Here is a 14,003-nt window from a genome sequence, read left to right as displayed (position 1 = left end):
CTCCTGGTTCATAAGTTTACGCTCAACCACTGACCAACACTGGCCGGGTGACAGTTCATATTTTTTTAAAATATATTTTATTGATTTTTTACAGAGAGGAAGGGGAGAGGGCTAGAGAGCTAGAAACATCGATGAGAGAGAAACATGGATCAGCTGCCTCCTGCACACCCCCAACTGGGGATGTGCCCGCAACCAAGGCACATGCCCTTGACCAGAATCGAACCTGGGACCTTTCAGTCCACAGGCCAACGCTCTAACCACTGAGCCAAACCGACAGTTCATATTTTTTAAAGTCTAATTTTGAGAGGCTCTTTTACCTAGATTCTTTCATATTAGTTGTTTGCCATGTAAAATGTATTATCTTTGAATCTTTCCATTTGTCTTATGGTTTTAAAATGTCCATGTTGAAAACATTCATTTGGAGTAACAAGTACCAAATCAGAAATAACCTTTCTTTTAGAAAGGTCAAAGGCATAGACAAGGTTAAAAACACTTTATGCAATAGATGTGTTCCTGAAATATGGTGTATACATTTAGTTGTGTTTTCAAACTGTTTTAAGGTACAAAGACATTTTCTTAGTTATAGAAATTATAAAGCCAAGACTTGTAAACAAATAAATATTTACCTCATGTATCATTTTTAATTATTCTTTTCAGAGAAAGGGTTTACTGAAATTGAGGTGCAGGAAAAAATTGGGATGAAAAACTGGGATGCGGCTGCATCTGAGGGACATGATTGTAAAGTTAGGTCATGATTACCTATTCTTGTTGATTATTTCAGCCAGTTAAATTGTTAGCAGTCCAGATAGTTCCTATAATAATGTAAAATATGTCATTTTTTAGTTGGAAGAAAAATTATACTCTAGTGAAAAATACACATTTACGCCCGGACCGGTTTGGCTCGGTGGATAGAGCATCGGCCTGCAGACTTGGGGGTCCCGGGTTCGATTCCGGTCAAGGGCATGTGCCTTGGTTGCGGGCACATGCCCAGTGGGGATTGTGCAGGAGGCAGCTGATCGATGTTTCTCTCTCATCGATGTTTCTGACTCTCTGTCCCTCTCCCTTCCTCTCTGTAGAAAATCAATAAAATATATTTTTAAAAAATACACATTTACTAGTATATGTAGAATGTATGTGAAAATAAACAATGGCGTTTGATTTAGACCTTTTGCAACTGACATTTTTCTATGCCTGTTTAATTTAAGCTTCCCAGAGGCCAGAGGTTTCCTGAGGCATATCATCATGTCTTACATTCTTTGCTTCTTGCAATAATTCCCCATGTGACTATTCGCTATGCAGAGATTCCTGATGAGTCCAGAAATGTCAATTATAGTTTGGCTAGCTTCCTGAAGGTGAGTTAAAGGCAGCCAGAACATGGTAAGAAATTCTTTTTCACCAATATCTTCTTTAAAGCCAAAGGGGAAAAAATTAGCTAATTTCTAGAGACTCAGCGAGGTCTTTATAAGGCTGCTGGAGAAACTTGTAAGCGAATTAATTTATCAGTTTTATTAAACAGCCAAAATGATTTTTTTCTTCCCACTGAAATAGCTAATTAATTAAATTAGCAGTCCCACACTGGTGGGTTAGCTAGAGGCATGTGTTACATAATGTTTTTTCAAATATATTAAATTGAGTGTCTTCGGTTAGGTTCCAAAATCCCCATGCTCCTTAGAGTACCCCTGACACTCTATGCCATTTACATCACTCCTCTGACCCCTAATTGGCCCTTTGAACTTGAAGCCTTTGAATTATATTGTTATGTTTTGTTATCAGCATGTAAGGGCAATGCTAGAATGCAGTGCTATAAAGAGGGTAACAACACTATTTGATTTGCTGTAGAGAAGGGACATGGTTTTGTAATGCACTTAGTTTTGACTTGCTCCTTTCCACTCCCCCTCTTGTCATAGCTCTTTATCATGTATCAACCTTACATTAAGAACCTGATGGTCAGTAATCCATTCAAGCAGTTAGATGTCTAACATTTTCTTATTAAAAATTCACAGCTAGGTTTCAGATCTCCAGAGTATGATTTTCTGATATAAGACCATTCTTTGCCAAAATTAAAATAGTTTTAACACTACTACATAAGACTGTGTATAAAAACCAAACAGCCACATATCTTTTTAAAGTGAACTAAGGATGAGACTACCTGAAATGTAAAATCTCACTTTCTTCCATGGAGTTTAAACATTTGTCCACCTTCTTTGTGAGGGTTCAAAGATGCCAGAGGCTGTCTTTGTAATCACATGCAAATGCATATACAAGATAAAGTGTGATGAGAGTACAAAAAATACAATAGGAAAACGAGAAAGAGAGGGATTATAACCAGGGAGTGTAAACAGAGACTAGAAGCATAGTTCCCCATGACAAGAGTTGAAGGTGTTGTAGGTAGAGGATCCCATGAACAAAGATGTGATGTGCACATTCAGACATTGTTAAGGGGTGAGCAAGAACGTCACTGTGCAGACAGGTTAGGGTGTGTGGAGCTGGGAAGGCCATCTGGTGTCAGAAGATGGAAAGCCTTAAAAATCCAGCTAAGGAATTTAGATTTTGGTTCCTACACAATGGAGAAATACCAAGATTTTTTTGAGGATAATTTTATTGCTGGTATGATGGAAGAAGTGAGGAAAAGATCAGTTAAGACAACCAATTAGAAGATAAATCCCTCCCCCTTGTCTGCCTGTCAGAGTCCATTCATCTTTTAGAAGCTCAGCTCTTCCCTAGCCTCCCCACTCAGTGTCAATCACCTCTTGGTTTTACCCATTCTTCATATATTTCTTATTGTGTTGTATTGTAATTATTTATTTGTCTCTATCATTGGACAAGAGTAGAGACCATGTCTTGTTATTCACATTTGTATTTATCTAGAATGTAATACATTGTCTCAAACACAGTAGCTCCTCAAATTCTTTGTTGGTTTAATGAATAAATAGAAGCCTACCTCATTAATCTAAGAAGTGAAAGGTGATGAGGATCTGACCTAGGGTAATGGCAGAGAAAGTTGAAAGGAGAGGTGAGAAGTGAGATGCAAATGGTTGATTAATCAAATATTGAGTTCCTTCTATTTCACAGGAATATTCTAGGCACTATGGAGAACATAAAGAAAAAGAGATAGTTCCTGTTGTCCTATCTAGATGAAAACACAGGGAAATAATAAGTAAAACAAAAACTAGTAAGAAAGTGATTTAAAGAACCTGTGGATAAAAGTGGTAAGGAAGATGGAACTTCATCAGACTATTGAAGAATGGGCAGGATTAGGTACAAGTTAGAATAGAATTTCTAGCTAGGCCTGGCATGAGCAAAGACCCAAAGGTAGGACTGTACAGTACATCTTGAGGGGATAATAAGTAGATGAACTGTATTGGGAAATAAAACTGGAAAGTAGGTTGGGACAAGACTGTGGGTATCCTTGAATGCTAAGCTAAGGAGTTTGAAATTTTATTAAAGGGAACTCTTGAAAGCTTTTAGGAAGGAAGGTGACATGATTAGGGCTTGGAGTTAGAGATTAATCTGGAAGCACTTGGATGGAAAGAGAGGCATGGAAACTGGTTAGGAGGCTCACTGCAGTTGTTCAGTTGGCAAGGTAATAAGAGCCTTAACTAGGAGAATGACAGCAGGCAAATGTAACTACTAGGAGGGCAGTCACAGAGGAAGAATATTTTAATAGCCAAGACTTCACAAGACACCAAGAAAAACTTGTGGTCTGAAATATTTACATAGGCAAGCCTCACTTTCAATAGCTAAATGACCACTTTACATCTCACTTTACACTTTGAGAGTTGAATAAAATGAGGCAGTACAGCTGAATAGATTACATAAATGTGTATGTATATGTATTTGTATGGATATAGATGTATGTATATATTTGTATATGTGCATACATAAAATTTTATTTATAAAATTGTACAGTTGCATTCCAATTCCAACGATAACTGTCTTTTTTAGGGTCACCTAAAGCTCTGAAAGCTGTTACTCTATTTCCTGTAAAAGAGAGAGTATCATCCTGTAGATGTGAAACAAATTAAAAAATTTAAAAAACTTATACTTGACAGACTTACTCAACTAACTGTTCATTTTAATTTGGTTTTATAGCGCTGTCTGACACTAATGGATAGAGGATTTATTTTCAATTTGATAAATGACTATATATCTGGATTCAGCCCCAAAGATCCTAAGGTAAGGTATAAGAACATAACTGTAATAAATGTCAGACATTACAGTGTGGGGCTAAGGGTGACATTTATCGTCCTCTGAAGGATTTGGGACTGCTGTTTCCATTTAGGTACTTTGAGTATAGCTGTACTTCAAAGAAGGGAATATTGTTTTTTTTGGGGGGGGTCCCCCTAAGACCATCCACATGTTTGGTGGTTTAGTAGATGTAGTCGTACTTACAGCTAAGATTCATTACAGTGACACAGCAAGGATGCTCAGCTGGATCATAAGGGAAAAGACATCAAATGGAGTCCTTGGCAGTGTGTGTGCAGGCTTCCTGGGCACACCCATCCTCCTGTGAAGGCTCACACAGCACACCTTCTCTCCAGCAGTGCAAATGCAGTCACACACTCAATGTTTCTGTTCAGGGAAGCCCATTTGAGACTCAGGGTTTAAGGTTATTACTGGGGGCAATTCATGTATTGGAGGCTGGTCAAAATTCCAGAGTCTTGGAACGGAAAGGAAAGCAGGTGTTCACCATAAATCACATTGTTTGTACAGACAGTCTGAGCGCGCTGGCACAGAACGTACATCCTTATCATAAAGGAAACGTTTCAAAATCCAATTTCTCAAATGCCAGCCAAAGACCAGCCAGTCTTTTTAAGGAGAGCAGTCTTAGGCCTGTTGTGTTAACTCTTTCCTGCACAGGTCACCTCTCCAGGTATGCTTAAAATACTAAACACTTCTCTTTTGAAAATTAATACTCTGTATTTAGTTATTAAAATAGTAAATATGTATTCGTGTATGATTTCTTTCCATTTAGGTTCTGGCTGAATACAAGTTTGAATTCCTGCAAACAATTTGCAATCACGAACATTACATTCCTCTGAATTTGCCAATGGCATTTGCAAAACCTAAACTTCAGCGAGTTCAAGGTGGGTATTTGCGTTTTCCATCATTTAGAATTGTGTTTTCCTTTTTCTTCTTCTTTCTTTCTTTTTTCTTTTCTTTTTTTTGCTAGCACTAGTGTAGTATAATGTTTTCTAGTTAAAACAGTCAATTTACAGGTAACCTCAGAATTGTTACTATCTGAAGATAGATTTGTTAATAGTACTCTGCATTTCCTTCAGAGTGTCAGTATGGTAGTATTTGTAGTATGAAGAAATCTGGTGTGTTAAGTAGATTGTTGCTTAAACACAGATGTTAGATACTAGAAAAATTGCTCTCTGTAGTAGTGTTTGAACTCTTGTATGAGACTGAATTAAGAAAATCATATCAATACATTTCTGCTGAGAGGAGCATCAAAAGAAATGTATAAAGGCAGAATTAAATAATAATATGTATGTATTAAATTTGTGAAATGCCTTCAGTTATCTCCATTGCTAGTTTTATTGAATGCTTTGTTGTGTAGCACTATTCTTATGTTACTGTGTTTTTTATTTGTCCCCTTTCTTTTCATATATTAATTAGATTTTTTTTCATTTGCGGTGGACCGTTTGACTTCAGTAGGTAGGTTTAACTCGGTTCACTCTAAAGTAGTTTGCTTTCTTTAAAAACAGTTGATTTGATGAATGGCTAACATGGACAGGGGCTTTGTTTGCTTTTCAAATCCTCCCTAGCCAAAATGAGGCTTTAGTTAATGTACCCATAAAATGTAGGAGGCAATGTATTTGTTTGCTTTTAAGATAAGCTTTGAGTGTTGATTGCTAGGGGAATCAACTTGAAAATATTATTGTCAGAAAACAAGTTTTCGCTCAAGCCAGCATGGGGGCTAGAGGGTAGCTGTCCTTTAAGTGTGCGTCATTTTCCATGCTTGCTTTGCTTCTCTGACCTGTGCCATGACTGCTTGGGCACAATTTTAAAGGCGTGGGTAAACCCATCTGAATAGATTTCTTTAAATCACTGAAGTGAAAAACTACCATTGCAAAATCTACCCAGATAAGGCCACCCAGGTTAGTCAGTACTGGCCCTTTTGCATAGAAAGTGATAGGGATTCACAAAAGAGCATGGCCAGTGGCAGGAAGAAAGTCAGCTGGCTTGGTTTCTAGGGAGTAGCTGCATAGCATTATATCAAGTGCTAAAGAGACCAAAAAACAAAATAGAAGATGTAGCCTTCGGCTTTATGGCCTAACTAAATTAAAGCATACAGGAAATATGGTAGAAATCCACTCTAAAAATTACTAAACTGGATCACAATCCCTGCTGAGTAGTTATAAGGCAAGTCCCAACCAGGATATTCGCAGCTGGGATTGAAAGTGAATTGAAGATCCAAAAGGGAGTGAAAGACATAGTTTGAAGTATTGATTTTATGAGAAAAGGTTGGTATTTGCGTGATGATGAATTGGAGTGGGATGAGGCTGCTTTTCTTATTGTTCTTGTGTCCCATTGTATTCAGGTCAATATGTAACATTTACTAGAACAGCCAATAGTACTGTTAGAATGATTCAGTTGTCTAGTTTCTCTTCCTTTTCCTAATTTGCAAGTATAAACAGATAAGTAAATCAAGTATTATTATATAGAATTACTCCAATTTGTAGTTACAACTAAATCTCTTCAGATAATCAAGAAATATGTTAAGACATTGCCAAATATGGTATTCTTTCATTCTAGGTTCTATCCTAAGATTTCCAGAGTTGAAAAGAAGTATGGGAAAAAGAATCTAGGGACTATCGTACCCACTAAAATTATTATTAAGGCTATCATCTAGCCCTAATTATGAGTGCTCATGTCTTGTAAAAGTTTGCATGCTCATTTAAGTGATAAAATAATTGTTCAGATTCATTAATAAAATAATACCTGCTGCTAGCATGATCACATATTACTAAGTAATAAATTATAGTCTGTTATTTTAATATTAAAATAATTTGGAATATTTTTGTAAATGGGCTTTAAATTTCATTGTACTGCAGATTCAAATCTTGAATACAGTTTATCAGATGAGTATTGCAAGCATCACTTCTTGGTTGGTCTGCTTCTGAGGGAAACCTCCATTGCTCTTCAAGACAATTATGAGATCAGATATACAGCTATCTCTGTCATAAAGAATCTTTTGATAAAACATGCATTTGATACTAGATACCAGCACAAGGTAAGGATGTCTATATAATTCATCAGTATCATGTTAATAAATTTCTGCTAAGATTTTGCACTAAAGATGAAGTTTTCTGTGAGAAAAATACTATGAGCATTGATGAACGTATTTTTATAAATAAGTTTTATTTCTGTTTCAAATGATTCGTTTTTATAATATTGTTTCCTTAACTGTTGAAGAAAACACTGGTTTCTCCCTTTGGCCATATTTTGCCCTGCTTTTCTGAGGAGTAAAGATTTTGGGAGAATACTAAGAATGAAATTGCAGTTGAAAATAGCCACTTAGAATCCTACTGAGATTCCGAAATTTAAGCTGATTTGTGTTTTATCAGAAGTAGGATATTCTATTTCATTATATAAATTTATTTCATTCTTCCTTTTAATCGTTTCTTTAGGCCTGATAAATTTCTTCACTACATTTAATAGATGTCCTATTTATACCGCCCCACCCCAAAATCATTTTTCTTTTGTCACTGGGGCTGAGGAAATAAACATTTTCTGTCACAAATGGCAGCACTACTGTGGATTGATTTTGCTCTCCAGGACATCAACACATTGCCCCGACTGCCACTATCATGTCCAAATATAAATCACCCCCAAAACACTTACTATTTATGAGTTAGTGTTAAGGGATTTTTCATAAAGTACTATTCACTGGTATACATGCCTCAAAAGTTATATAAGCCAAACTTTATGAAACACATCTAGAAAGATGTCGAAGTCCCTCTGTTTATTACCATAGAGTTGTAAGACAAAAAAATTAAACTGGCTATTCCAACACTGGAACCTGCCAATAGAAAATGCTATAGACTATCTGGTGGGATTCTGGGCATGCTGATCTGATATGTTGGAATGGTCCATGAAATAAGGCTTTCTCAAGCAGTCCTTGGACCTGGCATTGGTTTTACCTTGATGAAGGACATGACACTTATAAATCCTCATTTGTTAAAATATTTATCAGGGCTACTGGGTCAGCCATTTTGACTGAACAGACTGGTGGATTTAGGCACTGTTTTTAGTGATTTTGTTTTTTAGCCAAATCAACCAATTCTTCCCCTGCACTCTGTTCATAGACCCGCTGTTTCAGTATCATTATGTGATTTTGAGTCTGAACTTCATGGGTGGCTTCCCAGTGTTGCTGTCCTCTTCACTGGCAGATGCTCTCCTTTTTCTTAATAGAGTCTATATGTTTACTATATTATTTATACCCAGATGAAAATTTTGATAGCTACTTAGGACAATTTCACATCTAAAAGATGGACACCTCAATGAAAAAAGTAATCATTCTCTGACAACTAAATGGGATTGTTTTTATAATACAAAAACAATGTGAAAAAATGTATTTGCCTTCCCTGAATGAACTGAAAGTGTTTTAGTAAAAAAACAAAAACAAAAACAATAAAACCACTGCTTTCTCATGTTATGTTTAAGAACAACATAACGACTTCTTGATTTGTTATATAAACAATTTATGATTTTTCAAAAAAAATCACATGCTGTTATAGCCATGTGAACACTTTCAAATATATACCTTAATATATAGCCATTATAAATATAGCTTAATACATATCCATAAATAAATATATTATTGATAAGTGATTAATAAGATATAAGTATGTCAAATGTAAAGTATGTAATAGGAAGTATTTCTTACTAAATAAATGTGGATGTGGCTGTAAACCTTATGTAAGTTACACGAGTCTGTGTGTGAAAGCCACAGCTATAGTTTTTATTAACTGCACCTTTAACATACATATTCAAATTTGATTAACATTAAATTCTATGGGCTTGAAAAAGCACACTGCAAACTATATGGATTTAGAATAACCTAACTCACCTGCTATCAAATGGCTTAAGGTAGCATCATATTGTTTCATAATTAATCATGTGTTCCTTTGTTTTTACATTCAAACTAGAGGCCTGGTGCACGAATTCGTGCACCAGTGGGGTCCCTCAGCCTGCCCTGTGGGATCAGGCTGAAACCGGCTCTCCAACATCCCCTGAGGGGTCCTGGATTGCAAGAGGGTGCAGGCCAAGCCGAGGGACCCCATCAGTGCACAATCGAGGCCGGGGGTTGATGTGGGAGGTTGGCCAGCCAGGGCGAGACTGCAGGAGGGCTCCAGGGCATGTCCGGCCCATCTTGCTCAGTCCCGATCGGCTGGACCCCAGCAGCAAGCTAACCTATGGGTTGGAGCATCTGCCCTCTGGTGGTCAGTGCACATCATAGCGAGCAGTTGAGGGGCTTTAGCATATCATTAGCATATTACGCTTTGATTGGTTGAACGGACAACCAGATGACTGGACACTTAGCATATTAAGCTTTTATTATATAGGACATAAATAAAATTATGTACCTTATTATTGTAATCACTTTGGAAAGCTGACTTGGAGATGGATTTTATTCTTTTTCTGCAGTATTTCCATTTGTCCATAATAAACGGAAAATGCCTGACAGGTACATCCAGTTATATTTCTTTAATTAAATTTTTTAAAAATATATTTTTATTGATTTCAGCGAGGAAGGGAGAAAGAGATAGAAACATCAATGATAAGAGAGAATCATTGATCTGCTGCCTCCTGCACGTCCCCCACTGGGGATCGAGCTAGCAACCCAGGCCTGTGCCCTGATTGGGAATTGAACCATGACCTCCTGGTTCATAAGTCGACGCTCAACCACTGAGCCACACCAGCTGGCCTAATTAAATCTTTTACTTACAATATTTGCTAGTTTTATTTATGTGATTCTATTATAAAGTAGATTTAAACTCCTCACCTTTAAGATGTTATTAATTACTTATTGCATTTTGCATTTTGTCACATTATAACTGTAATAAAATAACATTCTTTCAGTTAATGTGGTTGCTCTGCTATGTGCCCCTTTTTTTGGTGAATGTTGATATGAACACAGTTAACTGGTATAATATATCTAAATGAAAAGCTATCTTAAAGCCATCCATTCCAACCAAGTTTAGTCACTCCTTTAAAAATGCTAGTTACCGCTAGTTACCATAGGATTCTGGTTAACTGTTGCTTATGCCTAGTAGTTGGGAAAAGGATATTATGCAATGTAGAGGAATATGTTTTTAGCTGTGATTTCAAAGGATTCATGGGAAAAGTACAAAATGAACTTTCCTTCTGTGAAGCAGGAAGTTGCACTCCCCCTTACCCAACCTCTTTAGATGAAAGTGAAGGAAAACGAGATTTCCCTAGTGTCTTACCTAGAGGTAGAATTTTAAATACAAATGCTCCTCTACTTCTGATGGTGTTACATACTGATAAACCCACTGTAAATTGAAAATATCATAATTTGAAAATGCATTTAATACATACCTTACCGAACATCATAGCTTAGCCTAGCCTACCTTAAATGTGCTCAGAACACTTACATGAGCCTGCAGTTGGGCAAAATAATCTAACACAAAGCCTATTTTATAATCAGATATTGAATATCTCATGTAATTTACTATGCATATTGCTTTCACACCATTGCAAAGTAAAAAAAAATGATAACTTGAACCATCATAAGATGGGGACAATCTGTATTTTACGTCACATGTTTGGACATTCATTTTTTAAAAATAATATATATATATATATATATATATATATATATATATATATATATATATATAAACACACACACACACACACACACACACACACACACACACACACGTGACCCGGTGCACGAAATTTGTGCACATTAAAAGGGAGTTAATTAAAGGAAATATTTTAATATTGCTATTTGCCCTTTCTCTATAATAGAAGTGTCAGATGTGAAAGAAAATTAGTAAAATGTATATGAAAATCTTCCTCCTCTCAGTCTCAGGCATGCCACAGGAACCAGAGTCAAGTCCCCACCCACCCACGTGCACCTTGAAATTGCACAAGACCCAGACCTGACCGGCCCCACCTCCATTGGGCTAGATCCAAACCTGGCCGGCCCCACCCCTGTCAAGCCCTGCTGGGTGGGGGGCATGACCTCAGGTCGCCTAGCCTGGCACCGGGGCGGGAGGCACAGCCTCAGGTTCCCCGGCCAGGTGCCAGGGTGGGGGTCACGGCCTGAGGTCCCCCATCAAGCCCCGCTGGGTGGGGGGTGTGACCTCAGGTAGCACATCCTGAGTCCCCCAGCCTGGCGTTGGGGCAGGGGGCGTGGCCTGAGGTCCCCCATCAAGCCCTGCCAGGTGGGGGGTGCATCCTGAGGTCCCCCAGCCTGGTGCCGGGGTGGGGGGGCGCAGCCTGAGGTCCTCTGTCAAGCCCTGCCAGGCAGGAGCCACAGCCTGAGGTCCCCCAGCCTGGTGCTGTGGTGGGGAGTGTGGCCTGAGGTTTCCTGTCAAACCCCACCAGGCAGGGGGCGCAGCCTCAGGTTCCCTGCCTGACCCAGCGCCACGCAGCCTCAGGTCCCTGCTGATTGCTCATTAAGGCTCCTTACAGGAACTCGGCCTCCGCTGTGGGCACAGCCATCTTGTGTTACGGAATCCCTGACTTCACTGTGGGTACAGCCATCTTGTTAAGGCGTGAAGGTCAATTTGCACATTCCCTCTTTATTAGATAGGATTTTCACTGATCTCAGAGAGGAAGGAAGACATAGAAACATCAATAATGAGAGAGAATCATCGATCAGCTGCCTCCTGCACGCCCCGCACTGGGAATCGAGCCCGCAACCCAGGCATGTGCCAATGACCGGAATCGAACCTGGGACCCTTCAGTCCGCAGGCTGACACTCTATCCACCAAGCCAAACTGGCCAGGGCTGGACATTCTTTAAATGTCCAAAATACTTTTTAAAATTCTGAAAATAGTATATGTACACACACACACACACACACACACACACAGCTATTGTTATCTGTAAATAAGTTAAATATTATGCCTGTTTGAGTGTTTTGAGGTTTTAGACTATGGGAAAGATTAAAATGCCAAGCTCATTACTCTCCCACTGATTTTTAAAGCCCTTTCCTCTTTGTTCAAAAACTTAGGTATGAATGAGTATAGGATTCTCTCCAATAGAACTTTGCTTCATGGGCCTGGTTAACCAAAGCTTCAATTCTTCTCTGTCTTTGGTCGAGAGAATTCACAGATGGCCTGAGTAAGAGGACATTTGTCAAATACAAATAATGATGCCAAAGTGAGGGGAGAGAGAAGAGCTTCAAGTACCTATAATTTCTATCATCATGTCCCCCAAAATGACTCCAAATAAATACACAGTCAAGAAAAGAAAATGCTTTCTATAGAAAGGCTGCTTTGAGACTAGATCTCCTAGCCTCCCCCTTCCCAGTTCCAACCACATTGCCACTCCTCAGCCCCTCCTCTATTGAAATTATTGAGGTGTCACTGGTCCCTATTATGTGTTACTCATAACTGCAATGGGAGATCTCCTAACTTCTTATAATTACCAGGAGACATCTTTCCTATTCAGAACAAGAATGTTCAATGTCTAACATTTGTTCTGGGGTCGATATAAGTTCCTGTAAATCACTGCAAGTGATGTTGACACCTAAGAGAATTGCAATTTCTACTTGGGCTGTGGGCAAATCCTTTTTTTTTTCCTTTTTTAAAAAAGAGTAATCTGTTTACAGGGTAAAAAATCAATCAATCAATCAATCAATCAAATGCCTTTCTCACATTCCTTACCTCCATGCTCCAATTTATCTCTTCAGAAGCAGCTACTGTTATCATTTTCTTATATATACTTCTACTTTATGCAGGCATTAGCCTATATATAATGTATATACAGGATAGGGCAAAAGTAGATTTAAAGTTGTGAGTACATGAAACACAGTTTATTCTTGTTATTAATTATTGTATCATTTTCCACATGAAAAACTGTAAACCTGCTTTTGCCCCATCCTGTATAATAGAAACCATTATGCATTTTTCTTTTTTCCTTTAACAATATACCCTAAAGGTAGATCTTTGCAGTGTACCATTTTATGATGGTACACTGCAAATATGGATATACCTTATTATATTTATCTACCCATTTCTATTAATAGATTCTGAGGTTATTGTCTATCTTTTGTGCAGGCAAAACTTTCCATATAGTTTTCACTGACTATATGTTTTCCTGTGTTCCTGTTCACTTAAGAGAACTGTAGCCTCTCCTTCCCTAGTGATCACTCACTATCAGAATTAAAATGGGCTCTGATCCAGAAGCTGTCATATTAATAAAGCAGCTAAAATGTATTGAGGACTCTCTATGCCAGACACTCTATTAAATAACTCACATGAATTATTATTATCATCCCCAATTTACCAAATAGAAAACTATGATTAAGTGACTTGATCGCAATCACATAACTAGTAACAGGAGAGCTGGAATTCATGTGTTTCTAAAATCCAAAATTCATGCTCTTACCCACTATATTGTATTGCCTCTCAAATCTTAAGTGGGACACTGTAATATTAGAGAATGGTCAAGAAAGGGTGGTCATGATGGTGAAAAATTTTGAAACCAAAGCCACCTATATATATCTAAAAGGCTGGCCGGTATGACACATACTGACCACGGGGGGTTGAGGGGAAAGCAGACGCTCAATGCAGGAGCTGCTGAGTGACAGCAACTTTGCAGAATGTCCTCTTGCACTCCGGGACCCCTAGGGGGATGTCATACTGCCGGTTTTGGCCGGATCCCCGCAGGCCAGGCTGGGGACTTCACCTGTGAGAAGGACCCCGCTCACTCACAGATGCCCCAGTGCTGCCCCAGGTGCCACTGGCCAGGGAGGGACCTTGGGAGGTTGGCTCCAGGGCGTGTCTGCCCAT

General features: G+C 38.4%; 1 protein-coding gene across 6 annotated transcripts in view; it reads left to right on the top strand.

Moving 5' to 3' along the window:
* DOCK11 (dedicator of cytokinesis 11) overlaps nucleotides 1-14,003 on the top strand; it is a 190,179-nt gene that overhangs the window by 110,582 nt on the left and 65,594 nt on the right. For 5 of the 6 annotated variants that reach the window (XM_023758478.1, XM_023758474.1, XM_006082189.3 and 2 more), the window contains 5 exons: nucleotides 1,206-1,352; nucleotides 4,093-4,176; nucleotides 4,976-5,087; nucleotides 5,623-5,661; nucleotides 7,062-7,240. In XM_023758478.1, coding sequence (XP_023614246.1) covers nucleotides 1,206-1,352; nucleotides 4,093-4,176; nucleotides 4,976-5,087; nucleotides 5,623-5,661; nucleotides 7,062-7,240 — 561 coding nt within the window. The remainder of the gene's footprint in view (nucleotides 1-1,205; nucleotides 1,353-4,092; nucleotides 4,177-4,975; nucleotides 5,088-5,622; nucleotides 5,662-7,061; nucleotides 7,241-14,003) is intronic. The other variant, XM_006082190.3, reaches the window with a different exon arrangement.

Source organism: Myotis lucifugus, unplaced genomic scaffold (assembly GCF_000147115.1).
Source record: "Myotis lucifugus unplaced genomic scaffold, Myoluc2.0 scaffold_2, whole genome shotgun sequence".
NCBI classification, from domain to species: Eukaryota; Metazoa; Chordata; class Mammalia; order Chiroptera; family Vespertilionidae; genus Myotis; species Myotis lucifugus.
The sequence above is the reverse complement of the archived record's forward strand: the minus strand, read 5'-3'. Positions and strand labels throughout refer to the sequence as shown.